This window comes from Acanthochromis polyacanthus, chromosome 14, assembly GCF_021347895.1.
Source record: "Acanthochromis polyacanthus isolate Apoly-LR-REF ecotype Palm Island chromosome 14, KAUST_Apoly_ChrSc, whole genome shotgun sequence".
Taxonomy (NCBI): domain Eukaryota; kingdom Metazoa; phylum Chordata; class Actinopteri; family Pomacentridae; genus Acanthochromis; species Acanthochromis polyacanthus.
In genome coordinates this window covers 13,098,330-13,113,517 of record NC_067126.1, presented here as the reverse complement: position 1 = coordinate 13,113,517, position 15,188 = coordinate 13,098,330, and the positions used below count along the sequence as shown (strand labels likewise).

Sequence of the window (15,188 nt, the reverse complement as noted above, 5' to 3'; positions counted from 1 at the left end):
TCCACCGCTGCAGACAAATCCATCGGAAATCATATAGCAGCCTTTGCAGAGTACTGCAGTCTCTGAGTGCTTTTTTCGTTTCTGTTTTTTCACAGTTTCTGGCTCTCATAAATTGTGAAATTTTGACGATTTTTTTAAAGCACAATATGCTTTTCAAACTTCCTGGTAAGTTTTGGAATTCAGATGGTTAAATACTACTACTTTACCACACTTTAGTATAATACTATTATTCTAATATTATTACTACAGATTCATGAAAATCTAGTCCAATGTACATGCATGTGTGTTCACAGGCTAAACACTGATTAGATCAAATGTACTGAAACAAAGACACTTTCTCAAACTTTTTTTTAGTACAACACAACAATAAATCCTACAGTCTCATCTTGAAATGCTGCTTCTGTGACAAGATAACTGGATCGACCATTTAGCTGCAGCTTCCTCAATTACTTTTCATACTAAAAATGACACTTTCTAGTTAAAGTGTGAGGCAAAATTTGTGCCTAATACAAATCTGATAAATGTGGCTAAAGTGGAGTTTAGCATGCAACAGGTTTAAATAAATCTACATTAAGGCTGTTCTGTGCTACAAAATGCAGAAACAGAATCTGCTTCAGATTTGCACAAAAAAAAAAACAAAACAACAACACGAGAAGCCAAATGTGTCTGCTTTCTGCTTGTCTGCTGGTGTTTACTCACACGTTGGTAGTGAAGATGCCGTAGATCAGGTCTTGTTCGGGCAGGTAGAAAGTGCTCTGCAGCTCGTTGTAATAAAACGGGATCTCTCCGGATCGAGAGCAGTTGAGTCGGGCCTTCATGAACGTGGTCCAGGTGTCCTCCAGCAGAAATCGCCCTCCAATGTCATTCTTGCAGACTCTTGCCACCCGGGAATAAACCGTCTTGCCACAGTCGTGCTCCACCGCGTTCTCCCTCAGGAAAAAGAAGGTGAAGAGGCCGATGTCATAGGCCGAGATGAAGTGAGGCTCTATGGGGAGGAGCAGGGATGAGAGATGATCAGTAATCTGACTCGAGGGAAACGGAGATCTTTGCAGCATTCATCTTCTTGATGCTGCTGCTTTGACCTGTGCGCTTCTTATTGACTACAGTCGGGTGGGGGGGTGACTGAATAACAGGGACAGTACTGTTATCTGTTATTCATTCTAAACACGACTCATCTGATACTAATTCATTGCTGTGAGCATTCAGAGAAAGAAGCTTGAACGTGTATGTCTGTTGTTCAGCCTTCACAGCTGATTTAACCTCCACATGGAGCTTTCGCATAGCAGAAAAGGATCTACATTCCTCATAAATTCATTATGACCTTATACTAGTGTCTAGTCATGCAGATTGCTGTGGCTCCTTGCGCTGCCATGCTGACTTATTTGTATCCGACATTCCTGCAGACACTTCAATCGATGCTCATTTAAAAATGCATGAAAAAAAGCAACAACAGTAACGACTGACATTTAACCCATTTAACCCTCTGAACCCTAAACGGCTTCTGGGCGTTTTTTGCTTCTGTGATATTTTTACTCTTTGAGAGCTCTTTTTTCACTGCAACATAAAGTCCTGCCCCTCTATGGAAACAACAGAACCATGGCTGGAAGTAGAGCAAATCCATGGTATGACAGAAATAGAATGCCATAAATCTAAACTCTGAAAAACTAAAATCAAAAATTGATTTTCTTTGATGAAAAATACCTAGAATCAACATGTACAACGCTCTTCCAGTTGCCGACATGTGGTACGAATAATATAAAAAACATAGCAGCTTTACATGCAACAGATATTTTACTCCTTTTCACTATTTTTTGATTCCTTACTTGTTTCCTACCTGTTCTGTAAACATGGGCTGCACTTCATTGCATTTCAGCCAAAAAGTCACTGAATTTTTGTCACGTTTGCTAATCACAGCTGAGTCATTCATGTCTTTATAGTTGTGCAAAGGACTGCAGAATTTTTGTTTTTTGACAAAATCTAATTACTGCAAATAGATTATTTTTTAGTGAATTTTTAAAAGAGATGTGCAAAATAAAGTGATATTCATTAAATATCCAGATTTGTTTGTCCTGTTTAGAACAAGAAGGGTTTTTTTTCCATAATTTTTGGAATGAGGCATGTAGAATCAAGAGATTTTGGTTAAATATCAAAACTTTAAGGTTAGAGTTGGTTACATTTGTTGACAGAATGGCTGATAATATGATTACAGGTTTAAGGACTGTTGCTGTTGGAAAGACGAACATCTAATGCGTCTCTCTGTTTTTATAATTTCTGGTTCTGATAAATTATGTAATTTTATTGTTTTGTTTTTTTTAAAGATATTAGGCCTTCCAAACCCACCAACAGATTTGATTTCAGAGGGTTGATATGTAAAAATGCTCCTTTACGGTTTGACCTAATTTCGCCTAAAAATCAAACCATCCATCCATTCTCTATACACCGCTTTATCCTCACTAGTGTCGCGGGGGGTGCTGGAGCCTATCCCAGCTGACTCTGGCAAAGGCAGGGGACACCCTGGACAGGTCGCCAGTCTGTCGCAGGGCTACATATACAGACAAACAATCATTCTCACATTCACACCTACGGGCAATTTAGAGTTATCAATTAACCTCAGCATATTTTTGGACTGTGGGAGGAAGCCGGAGTGCCCACAGAAAACCCACGCATGCTCAGGGAGAACATGCAACTCTATGCAGAAAGATCCCAGGCCCACTCCGGGATCTTCTTGCTGCAAGGTGAAAGTGCTAGCCACTACTTCACTGTGCAGCCCAAAATCAAACCAACTGAAGTATTTTTTAAAAAAAAAAAAGCATGGTTACTAACCAGATTGTAGCAGCTCATGAAAACATGAAAATTCAGCCTGCGCTGAGTTTCAGCCAGCAAGTCCTCTGTTGAAACATCATTGAGAAAGAAATTGAACCTGTGAATACTATGCTAACATACAATACTGAATTTGAAACTATTTATTGATAAGAATAAAATAACTGAGGCCAACAATAGTAACAACGTAAAGCTATGTTAACCTCTAGTTTCTTCTTGTGACATTTCTGACTTCAAATATGTAGAAAGACACTGAAAATATTAAATTAAAAAAAATCAAAACAACCCCCCCAGCCCTACAAATCACAAACAAAGTCACAAACAAATATTTAAAAAACACAGATACAGCAAAAATGATCTTTAACAGTCACCAATATGACAATATTTTTTTTAAACCAGCAGAAAGAGACCGAACTGCTTTCTGATTCCATTTTACATCCAGTAGTTTCATCCAAGCACAAACTTTGGCACTTATGGCATTAAAAGAAATAAAAGCGACAATCAGCAGAGGGAGGGATTTGAACTTTTGGAGGCCATAATCAAGTTTTAGTAAAAGGACAGCTGCTGCAGAAGAGTTCACACTCTGACAACTGCAGCTAATCTGCCAGAATAAGGAGCAAACATGAAAATGAAGCAGCTGCGGCTAATTCAGCAGGTGATCTAATCAGCTTATCCAGTATACATTTAATGAAGTGCAGGTCTTTGGAAGTTCATCCTGTTCAAATTTGAGGCACAAGGAGTAAAAAAATAAATAAAAAATGGCAGAATAAACCCGACATATTATCAATGTTATTACGAATGAAAGTCAAAGGTAAAGAAGGCAAAAAACTTCATCCAGATCTCATTATTGTGCTGGACGTCCCCATTGAGGCAGTTAATTAGTGTTAACAAGCATGCAGATGAACAAGTGAGAGGCGTCACGCCTGCTGGGTCACTGGTGATTACTGCAACTGATGCTGCAGATCTCCATCCGGACACGTTTTCCTGCAGCTAAAGACCACATGAAGGACCCACTTGTGTTTATGCATTTATGAGCTCCATAATGTTCGTGTGTTCAGCGTTCCTACCAGAGTTGTTCTGTGTTTACATACCTGTGTTTATGCGAACCATTCGTGTGTCAGCCAAAGGCCAGGTGGAGCCGACAGATTCTGCATAACATTACAGAAAACTGTGTGGGTGCAAATGTGATGAACAGAGTTTTCTTTCTTTCTATTTTTTATTTTATTTTTTTTGCAGAATCTTGCTGAGTGGTAAACAGATAGTTCAATCTGGCATGATGGTTGGGTGCTGCAGGATCAAACAGGATCAGAGGAGAAGGAGCAAAGTGATTTAATATTTACACTGAGAGATGCTGCAAGAATGCAGAAACGATCTGGTGAGGAAAGGGGGGGTGGTGTGATGATGTTTAAACAGGACAGATGGGGTGATGTGCACTTTTGTAAGCTGGTTAGATGACAACACCCAGATTCTTTTTACTTTTGTGTGTGCATGCGTGCGTGCGTGCGTGCGTGCGTATGGCGTCAGAATCGTGTCACAAAGCGTGCGCAGCTATCAACTGAACTTGTCACACGCGCGCGTACTTTGACGCGTGTGCGCCTGACGCGTAATGCAGTTTCCCCATTGACTTATAATGGCCTCCCGTTCACGCGTGCGTTCACGTGTGACCATTGCTGCGCACCGGCAATCACACAACGCGGAGCGGTCACGCGTAAAATTCATGCGTTTTTTTTACAAACGCACGCATTAACGCTCACATGAAGATAATAGAACATTTCGGTCACGCGCTCACACGTACGCGGAAATGACGTGCAGGAACTCTGTCACGCGTATCAAGAAGCTGCGAGTGTATGAAGCAGCGTGTACACGCCTGTCTGTCACTGTTTGACAAATACTTTTACGCGCTCACACACGCGTGCGGTCGCAATTTCTGATTGTACACAATAGTTGTTGATCTGCACCGTGCGCAGCATAACGCGTAACATGAGCGCGTCGTGTAGTTGTTCGGTTCCAGCTGGTGGCGCTATTGTTCCAAAACACGGGGATAAACTTACCCAGTTTTTATTATTATTTAAATTAGGTTCTCAGGCTGCAGTTCTTCTGACGTTTATTATTATTCCATAATTCATTTAGCTTAGCTACTTAGCCTCAAATACGTTTGCATCCATTAAGTAGCGGTTAAACTTCTTTTCCTTTCGGCTTTTCCCTTCAGGGGTCGCCACAGCGAATCAATTGCCTCCATCTAACCCTGTCTGCTGCATCCTTTTCTCTCACACCAACTACCTTCATGTCCTCTTTAACCACATCCATAAACCTCCTCTTTGGTTTTCCTCTAGGCCTCCTGCCTGGCAGTGGGAAACTCAGCATCCTTCTACCAATATATTCATTCTCTCGCCTCTGGACATGTCCGAACCATCTCAGTCTGGCCTCTCTGACTTTATCTCCAAAGCCTCTAACATGTGCTGTCTTTCTGATGTACTCATTCCTGATCCTATCCATCCTGGTCACTTCCAAAGAGAACCTCAGCATCTTCAGTTCTGCTACCTCCAGCTCTGCCTCCTGTCTTTTCCTCAGGGACACCGTCTCCAGACCAAACAACATGGCTGGTCTCACCACAGTTTTGTAAACCTTTCCTTTCATTTTAGTTGAAACTCTTCTATCACACCTGACACTTTTCTCCAGCCGTTCCAGCCTGCACGTACACGCTTCTTCACCTCTTTTCCACACTCTCCATTGCTCTGGACTGTTGACCCGAAGTACTTAAAATCCTCCACCTTCTTGATCTCTTCTCCCTGTAACCTCACTCTTCCACTTGGGTCCCTCTCATTCACACACAGATACTCCATCTTGCTGCGGCTAACCTATATAGCAGTTAAACAAACGCAATAAATTGATGATAGTATCTATATTTACCTTTATAGATGATCTTAATTACGACACAGAGGTCAGCTGTTGTCTGGGAACATCTGTGACCATGCTACTGGTGGGACACAACTGTACCGGATTTCAGCTGAAAGCTGCTGTTCTGTGCAAACTGTCATGAGACATTTTTATTGTGATATACCCTTCACTGCTGTTAGCTTTTGTTTTAATAAATTGTTTGAGATGAGGAAATCACTATTGCATGTTTCTACTTAAATGCCCTGCTTTCATGATTTAATATCACCATAGCATTAATTTTTACAATTTCCATAAATGTCACCTGAAAGTTGAGTAACTTTTTGTGAGTAGTGTATGTAGACATGTAATGTAAGCACACTTCAATAATATATCTGCTGCAGTAGTGCAGTTTATCTAGCTTGGTGTGACATATGTTGTAAGAAACAACATACTGGTATGTTGCTGATATGTTTCAGATTGAAATCTGCTTGAAAAGCACAACTGATTATCTGTCAAAATGTGTGTACGTAGAAGTGTGCACTTAACACTGAATAAAATCTCTGTAGATTACAGACAAAACACGCATCTTTCATCACAAATATATTTGTATTCACCCAAAGTGCAAGAGTAAAATACCAGTGTACTTAAATAGCTAAGAAGGAAAATAATTTATAAAAAATATGATTACTTTTTCTAAAAAAAGGCAGGAATAGTGGACAATGCAGTTTATTTCTGTGACAGTCGCTCCAGCACCGACACCATGCGTCCCATCAGTCCAGCCAAGGTGTTTGAATTTTCATCCGTCCTCTGGATGTTCTGGAGCATGGCAGTGGTCAGGTCTCGGTGTCTTCAGATCTGTTCCAAGAACCGTTCCTCTGACGTCCCCAGATACTGCAGCAGATCCACAGTAGCATCCTGGTTCCTTTATCCTGCATAAAAGCACCCAAGCAGCATTAGTTGTCAGTAATTATTTTCTATATTCATGAACACAGTTAACTTATTACCTCCGCCAGGAGGTTATGTAATCATCGGAGTTTGTTTGTCTGTTTGTCTGTTAACAGCATAACTCAAAAAGTTATGGACGGATTTTGGCGGCCATCTCTCAATTGTACAGAGTCCTTCAAAAAAATCCTGGATCCAGACGGTGATCCGGATCACCTCCAAAATCTAATCGATTGTTACTTTTGCTCTTCCGGACATTCTGTAAAAATTTGGTGAAAATCTGTCCCTAACTTTTTGAGTTATGCTGTTAAACAGCATAACTCAGACAGATGACCTGGCGGAAGTCTGCGCTCTCTGCGTGCTTTTCTAGTTATTTCTGTTGTAGAAGTGTGTGTGTGTGTGTGTGTGTGTGTGTGCGTGGCTGTATGACTGTCTGCGTGTGTATATGTGTGTGTGTTGATAGGGAGCATGATGGGAGTTGAGTTGGGAGGGATGTGGGGCATTGTCTTTTTATTGTTTGTTTTTAACTTGTTAAGCACTTAGTGCTACTTTATGTAAGAAAAGTGATATAGAAATAAACTTTGATTGATTGATTGATTGATTAAAATAAATGTTGTACTTTGTGATTTTAGGATGGGCCAAAAGATAACATATTGATCATGTTGATGTCTGCATAGTCTAAACAAATCTTACTTGATTTTTTTTTTATTGTAAATGTATGGTGTTTATTAATTAAATCAAAATCTTACTTGATTTGGTCTGTAGCGAGGAGGACAGCATGAAGGAGCTGCAGGACGGAACCAGTAAGCTGCAGAGTAGTGATCCTGGTAACTGGACCTCATCATCCTAGGCTGACAACTAAATAAAATTAACAAGAAATGTTGTTGATAGCATCTGTAATTTAAAACCATTTTCTCCATTAATTATTAATTTGTCCGTACGATGTTAGAAAATGTTACAAAAAATGCCTGTAATAATTTCCAGCAGTGCTAAATGCCTTGATATATTTGAGTAACAACTAAAAACCATCAAAGAAATCTGTGTATAAGTAATGAATGCATTGAATTTCTACATCTGCAAAGCTGGAAAATCACAGAACAATCAGCATTTTACCTTGAAATTATAAAAATAGCTGCACATTACCAGTATTCCTCACTTCATTGTGTTAATTTGATCTTTTGAATAAGTTTTAGACTCGTATTAATAATGTTAAACAGTTTATTGGTTCTTCAAGGGAAATTTCAATGATTATCATATAGTTCAGCAATATTAGTAATGGGCCATTGTGTAACAACATGGGAGGTTCTGAATACAGGTCTGGTAATGAAATATTGCTGCTGCTTTTCTCAGGTTTTATAAGACGGTTTTCATAGCTTGCTAGCTTAGCAGTGGCTAACTGGTTAGCAAATAGTCGACCTCTGATCCTGTGTCCGGACCACGTTCGCTGGCGTAACGTTCATAATATTGATGTGGATCTGTTGTAGCTGGCGTATTCATAGTCGACTAACAGCAGGGTGTTTAAGAAATAAAACTTACCTATCAGGATCGGTACTGCGGCCTGCATCAACTCCTGCTCAGCTGTTGCGTTCAGGGACCCGGTTGGAATCACGCAATGCTCAGCTGTTGCGTTCAGGGACCTGGTTGGAATCACGGAATGCAGCCGGAAAAAATTGGGGCTCTTTTTGGCCAAAAATTGCTGCATCCCGGCTGCCTTTTCTGGTTCTTGTCGTCATTTCTGAACTTTTTAGTTGTTGAGGAGTTAGTCTGGCTCCGTTCGTACAGCTGTAGCCGTCTCCCACTGGATTGTTTCGAACACTGGTGTGGTCCAAGAGGCTCCCTCTAACTTCCACTGAATTTAATATGAAGACCACAGTTCCAGGAAGCTTTGGGTCTCCTCCTCAGACCGTTGCTGCTTGGATTTTGCTTCTATATTTACCGGTTTTTAAAACACAAACATTGAACATTACTGCTGCTCGCTCGGCTGTTTAAAAACGGCGCTTCTGTGTTTCCGCTGTTGACGGTCGGACTGTAACCCCAGCCCCTGACGTACTGGGCTCTCACCTCGGGCCACCTCTGGCCCAGCAACAAGTTGGGGCCGGTGCGAGTCCCAGCTTTTGGAGCCCGGAGGCGGCCCACCGCCTGTTGAAAAACAAAAAACCGGAGCCGAATCGGCCACCGACTCCAACCTCGAACCGGAACTGCCTCGGTCGAAAAGGGGAGACTCTTCTTCGTCTTCTTCTTTTCCGCCAGTATGGCTCACTGCTGCCTCTCCTGGCTGACTAAAATGAAAAGGCCAATTACACGACACGCTCATGTGAGGCGGACTGGTACGCACGGTGCAGAAACGTTCTATTGTGTATGGCGACCGCACGCGTGTGTGAACGCGTAATAGTATTTGTCAAACAGTGACAGACAGGCGTGTACGCGCTACTTCATACGTACGCAGCTTCTTGTTACGCGTGAAATACAATCTGCACACGACAACGCACGCACACACGCATAAGAAAATAATCATGCGTGTACAGACACGTTGCTGCGAGTTGCTTTGATTGTTTTGACACGATTCTGACGCCATAGCGTGCGTGCGTGCGTGTACTTGTTTATCTATACCGGTGGGGACCCAGTGGGGACTTAAACCTGACTATTGCTCTATAGGTGGGGACTCGTATCACGTTGGGGACCTAAAATGAGGTCCCCACGGGTGGCAACAGCGTTTTCTTGGCCATGTTGTTGTTACTAAAAAATGTAAAAGTGCAAAAACGTTTCTTTAGGGTTACGCATTGTTTTGGTCTGGGTAAAGGTTAAGGTTAGGGTTAGGGTAAGGGTTAGGGGTTAGATATGAATGGGAGTCAATGGTATGTTCCCACCAGTATAAATACACAAACGTGTGTTTAGCTCGATCTCCTACAAAGCAACCGTGTATCCAAGTAAACTTAACTAAATGAAACTATTTGATGTTTTTAAAGAAACTTATTTTCTCCTGGATTATGTTGAGTGTCTCATCTCTTTGCAAGCAAAGAAAGCACATTCTGTGAAACCCTGTGAAAAAGAAAAAACAAAATAAAATTGCTACAAAGACACCATTTATCTGTGAAAACAATGAAAATCATTGGATTTTCAAATGGTTCCTGAACGATACCACTGATGGTCCCTTACATCGGAAAAATCTAAGCTTTTACTCTACTTGTCTCATTTAAAATAAAATAAAAAGTCAAAAATAAACAGTTGTTTCACTCGCAGTGCTGCTTGAAAGATGACGAACCCATTTCTGATTGGCTATGATTCTAAACATCATTAGATTTTCATATAAGTCCTAAAAGTAGACAAAGAAAACCTGATTTAACAACAGAGACATAACTACTAGGGTCTCATTAAAAAAAATGTCAAAACTTTCCTGTCATTTGACCAGATTCTGTAAAAAACACAAAATTCTGCTCTTCTCGGTGCAACCAAGAAGCCACGAATGATTCAGCTGTGACCGACAGTCATATGGCAAGAATTCAGGAAACACAGGCAGTGTTTACACAGAGCAGACAGTGTTTACACAGAGCAAAGAGTATGCAAAATATCTATAGCAGGTAGAGACATTTTCCCCCAGTATTGCTAACACCTCCGGACACTTGGAAAAATGTTGTGTATGTTGATTCCAACATATAGAGTGAATAATCAAAGAAATTCAACTGTCATTGTTCTTTTACAATTTATGACATTTTAATGGTAACATGTTTGATGTCTCTCATCTTCTAAGCATGGTTGTGGTGTTTTCATAGAGGTGTAGGGCTTTATATTACAGTGAAAAATGAGCAGTGACAAATTTGAGGTCTGATCTGAACTTGGAAACACTCCTTTTTAATTTTCATGCTTCTGACTCCTGGAACAAACTGCAGCTCTTCCTTAAAATTAATTTATTTACAGTGGACTTTGAAAGTTCATGAACTTTTTGGAATTTTTTACATTTCTGCTGGACTATGGCCTTAAACATCATCAGAATTTCATACAAGTCCTAAAAAGTAGATAAAGAAAAGTAGATCTAGGCCAATGCAGTAAAATATTTGGTTATTATTAATAAAATATCATTTTTTTAAAAAGTCAGCTTAAAACGTGTGTTGTATTTGAAAAGGAAAAAATAACAGAATTGCCATAATGACACCATTTATCTGTAAAAACAATAAGAATCATTTGATTTTCACTTTTCCAACGGTCCCTGAACTATACCTCTGATGTTCTCTTACATCGGAAAAATCTAAGCTTTTACTCCATGCGTCTCATTTAAAATTAAAAATTTGCCAAAAATAAACTGTTTCTTCACTTACAGTGGTGCCTCAAAGTTCATGAACCCTTTGGAATGTCAGCTTTAAACATTCTCAGATTTTCATACACGTGCTAAAACCTGATTTGAAAGCTTGAATTTTTTTTACATTTCTGCTCGAATATGACCCTTAATGTCATCAGTATGTCATACAAGCCCTAAAAGTAGATAAAGAATGTGAATATGTTTACAGTAAGTAATACGTAGATAAAAGTAGACAAAAGAAAACCTGATTTAACGGATGAGACAAAAACATCAGACTTAGTCGTTTATTCATAGTGGAAAATGATTTAATACTACATGTCTTAATGGCTAAATTATGTGAATCTCTTTGATTAGCAGCTAACTTAAAGTTAAAATTAGTTTTCAGGTATTTTCAGGATTTTTAGATTTCATAGCTCTACCATAGTCTGATGTTCACAACATGCCTGTCAAAATGTATCATGGCTTTTAGAGGACCTCAGAAAAGTAGTTGTTGATGCTCATCAAGCTGGAAAAGGTGGCAAAATCATCTTTGTAGAGTTTGGACTACACTAATCCACATTAGGACAGAAGACTGTATATGAATAGAGGAAATTTAAGACCATTGACTCTCCCTTGGAGTGACTGAACAAAGATCTCTCCAAGAACAAGGAGTGTAATATTCTAGGAGGTCTCAGAGGAACCAGGGGAACTTCTGACCAACTGAAGGCCTCTTACTGTTACGATCCCACTCCAGCTCCTGCCTTTCCTTCTCCTTTTCTCCTTTTCCATCTTCACTCCCCATTTTAACCTCCCTACTTGTCTTGTTCCTCTGGCTCCCTCTGTCTTTTGTCTTACCCTCCTGTTTTTCTCTCCCTGTCACTCGCCATGTCAACTGATCACTGTCAGCTGCAGTCAATTTGCTCAACACATTTCACCTGGTTCACCCCTCTGCTACTTAAGCTCTGCCCTGTCCCTCTGTCTTTGCTGGTTCATTGTTGGACATTCACGTCGTCACTGACTCTGCTAACTCGCTTCCCCTGCATTTCTGGATTACATCAGCTTATGGACTTTGATTCCCCCCCACACACACCCCCACCCCCCACCCCCACCCCCACCCCCTTTGTGAATTACACCTTTTGGATTCAGTTGGACTTCAGTTTGTTTTCACCTACAGTTTTAGTCTCCCTCATGTGTGAGTACCTTCCCTTAGCTCTGCCGTTTTTCAGTTATTTGGTTGTTTGCTTCGCCTCCACAGTCTAGTTTTCATTTTTTTGTAGTTTGATCCTTATTTAATAAAACTCCTTTTTCTTTAACCCCTGTTGTCTGCCTGTCGTGTCTGCGCTTGGGTTCTCCACCCCCACATCGTAACACTTACATGTTAGTTAATGTAAATTTTCCCTCAGAACAAGAACACTGAACGTTTGTGTGCATGGCAGGGCTGCAAGGAGAAAACCACTGCTTCATAAAAAAAATTACATGCACAAGCCAGAAGACTGCTGGAAATATGATGAGACCAAAATAGAACTTGTTGGTTTTAACAATAAGTTTGGGGAAAGCAAAACGCTGTACAACAGCATAAAAATCTTGGAAAACATGGTGGTAGTATCATAAACTTGAGCCTATTTTGCTGCATCTGGGCCAGGACAGCTTGATGGAACAATGAATTCCAAATTATAGCAGCAAAGTCTGAAGGAAAATGTTAGAACTCCTGTCAAGAACTGAATCTCAAGAGAAAACACACCAACCTTCTATCAAAGAATGTTTAAAGAAGAAGAAAGTTAACGTTTTTGAATTGCCAAATCAAAGTTTCAACCTTAATGTAATAGAAATGGGGTGGAAGCAGCTGAAATAAGCAGCTGATGTGAGGAAACCCAGAGTGGAAGTTGTGTGCGGAAGAATGAGCTAAATTCCTGCAAGCTGATGCATAGGATGCATCAGAAATGTTTATTTGCTGCAAAACAAAAGCAGCCATTGAAAGCAAAACTTCACTAATTGGTAATATTGGACAACTTTCCTGAATACTTACTTACTGACCAAGTATAACATCTCTGTCTTACTTGTAAATCAGATTCTCTTTATCTACTTTGTGTACTGTTTAGGTCACATATAAGCAGAAAATTCTATAGGTTCACAAACTTTAAAGCACCTTCAGTTTCCAACTCCCAGTCTCCACTTATATTTTCTTTCACATCTTTATTACTTAATTTTATCTATTCATTATTTCCCACATTTGCAGCTTTCATGGTTAATCATATTACTGTATTTTGACTTGTAGTCTCACTACTTTATCGAATAAATCCAACTCCTTGAAACAGAAATTTGAATGTATTTATGTAACCAGCTGTGTTAATACCTTTTCTGTTAGTGTGCCTCTCTCTTTGCTTTGAAATGTGACACGATGTAACTGAAAGAGGGTCACCTCGCAATGATCTTCGGAGTATAAATGAAGGTTGAACGACTGAATGAATCTGCTGAAGTATTAACCACTTATATTATAAAAGGGAGACGAATCTACAGTTAAAGTTAACAGAAAAATCTTTCAGTGTGGTGAAAAAGATTCTGCTGGGGAAATAATTCACCTTAGTAAACTCTTAGTTAAACTCATTCCATCTGAGTGAAGTTAACATGCAGCAGTAACATGAAAACCTGTGGAGGTATCAGCAGAGTAAGAAGTCCAGCAGCCTGCTTGTAAAGCCTGAAGTGTATGAAAATGACGGGATGCTATGAGTTGGTCGGCAGAGCAGCAGCTGGTGAATGAGTCACTGATGGTGAAGCACGAAAGAAGCACTTCATGCAAATCCATTAACACACCTGAGCTAATGCTGCACTCCGTTTGCCAGGAGGAGATATTGTAAGGAAACAAATTATGCTTCAACATTTGGGAGATATTCTCCATATTTAGCTTACAGAGGCAGTTTGATAACTATCCTGTATGAATATTTGTTAAATCAACCCCGACGAACCTAAGAACCTACTGGTGGGTTTGAAAAGGCAAGGTATCTTCAAAGAAATCACCAAAAATACACAATATATCAGGGCCATAAACTGACAAAATAACAAGAACTCTATCAGCAGTTTAATGTTCTCCTGTGTAACGGGCAGCTCTCGGCTTAAAAGCTGATCTGAAGTCAATCTTAGCTTATATTCCATGTGTCTCATTAAAAAAAATTGTCAACAATGTTTAGTTTTGAATAACCAGATTCTGTAAAAAAAAATAATCCAAAAAAATCTGCACTTTCAGCACAACTTGGAAGCCATTAGTGACTCAGCTTTATCTAATAGTCATGTGACAAAAATTCTAGGACTACTTCACTAAACTAGGCTGAACTGCAGGCTGTGTAGCAGACAAGTATGGAGGCAAATTAAGAATTTCAGTAATAAATTATCTTTAACATATAGAGCCACCATGTTTTTTATATGAAAATCTTAGCACCGCCTAATTTTCTACAAGAGTTGCTGATGCTAATTAAAAATAGTTTTTTATTTTCGACCCAAAAGTTTTAATATAGAAGTTGAAATATCACCTGTCTTTGCATGATTATATAATGCGGTTGAGACTGTTGTTGCCTTCATTTGATTTCTGTTCATATACACACACCAACAACACTGCTTTTTATGACAGCTGAGGCTGAATGTGAATAACGGAACTATAAATAAATATGGGCTTCATAAGAAGTCCAGGGGGGATTGTGTGAAGTATGCAGACATTCTGTAGATTATTTCTGTATAGCTCCTTGTGGCATTTGAATGCATGATGGAAAACAGTTAGTCACCACCTGGCAGACGACCAATCGAATAAGGGAACAGATTGATTAGATCCAAGACCTCCTCCCTGCCATCAATTCTCCTGAACTGGAGCTGGAAACGAGATTTTCATTCACACCCCAAATCCAGCAGGAACACAACTCGGTAGAGCTCCAAAATGGCCATGAAGCAGAGTGAGCTTTGAGTGGAGGGTAACATGTGTGCAGCCAGCTGTGATTATGCTGATGAGAACACTATCTGCGTTGTTACTCGTCTTTTTGGGACATATATGTGTGGTTTTATAAGCACACATGCATCTGGGACACGCGTGGATGCACATGCAACCTCTGTACAGTACAAAAACATATCCATACATGAGCACACACACAGGCAGAGTGCATGGTGGGAAGCATGCTGTGTGTTGTAATTTCACCCTCTCCCTGCAGTGAGGAATAATTACACCGCTCGCTGACTCCTCAGTCTATCTTCCCTGCTTCCCTCTCATCCTTATCCCCTTCCCTTCCCTACAACT

General features: G+C 40.1%; 1 protein-coding gene across 1 annotated transcript in view; it reads right to left on the bottom strand.

The window, feature by feature from the left end:
* Positions 1-15,188, bottom strand: part of sema5ba (sema domain, seven thrombospondin repeats (type 1 and type 1-like), transmembrane domain (TM) and short cytoplasmic domain, (semaphorin) 5Ba) — a 393,180-nt gene that overhangs the window by 117,151 nt on the left and 260,841 nt on the right. The window contains 1 exon segment of the mRNA XM_051958892.1: positions 700-985. Within this exon segment, the coding sequence (XP_051814852.1) occupies positions 700-985 (286 nt within the window).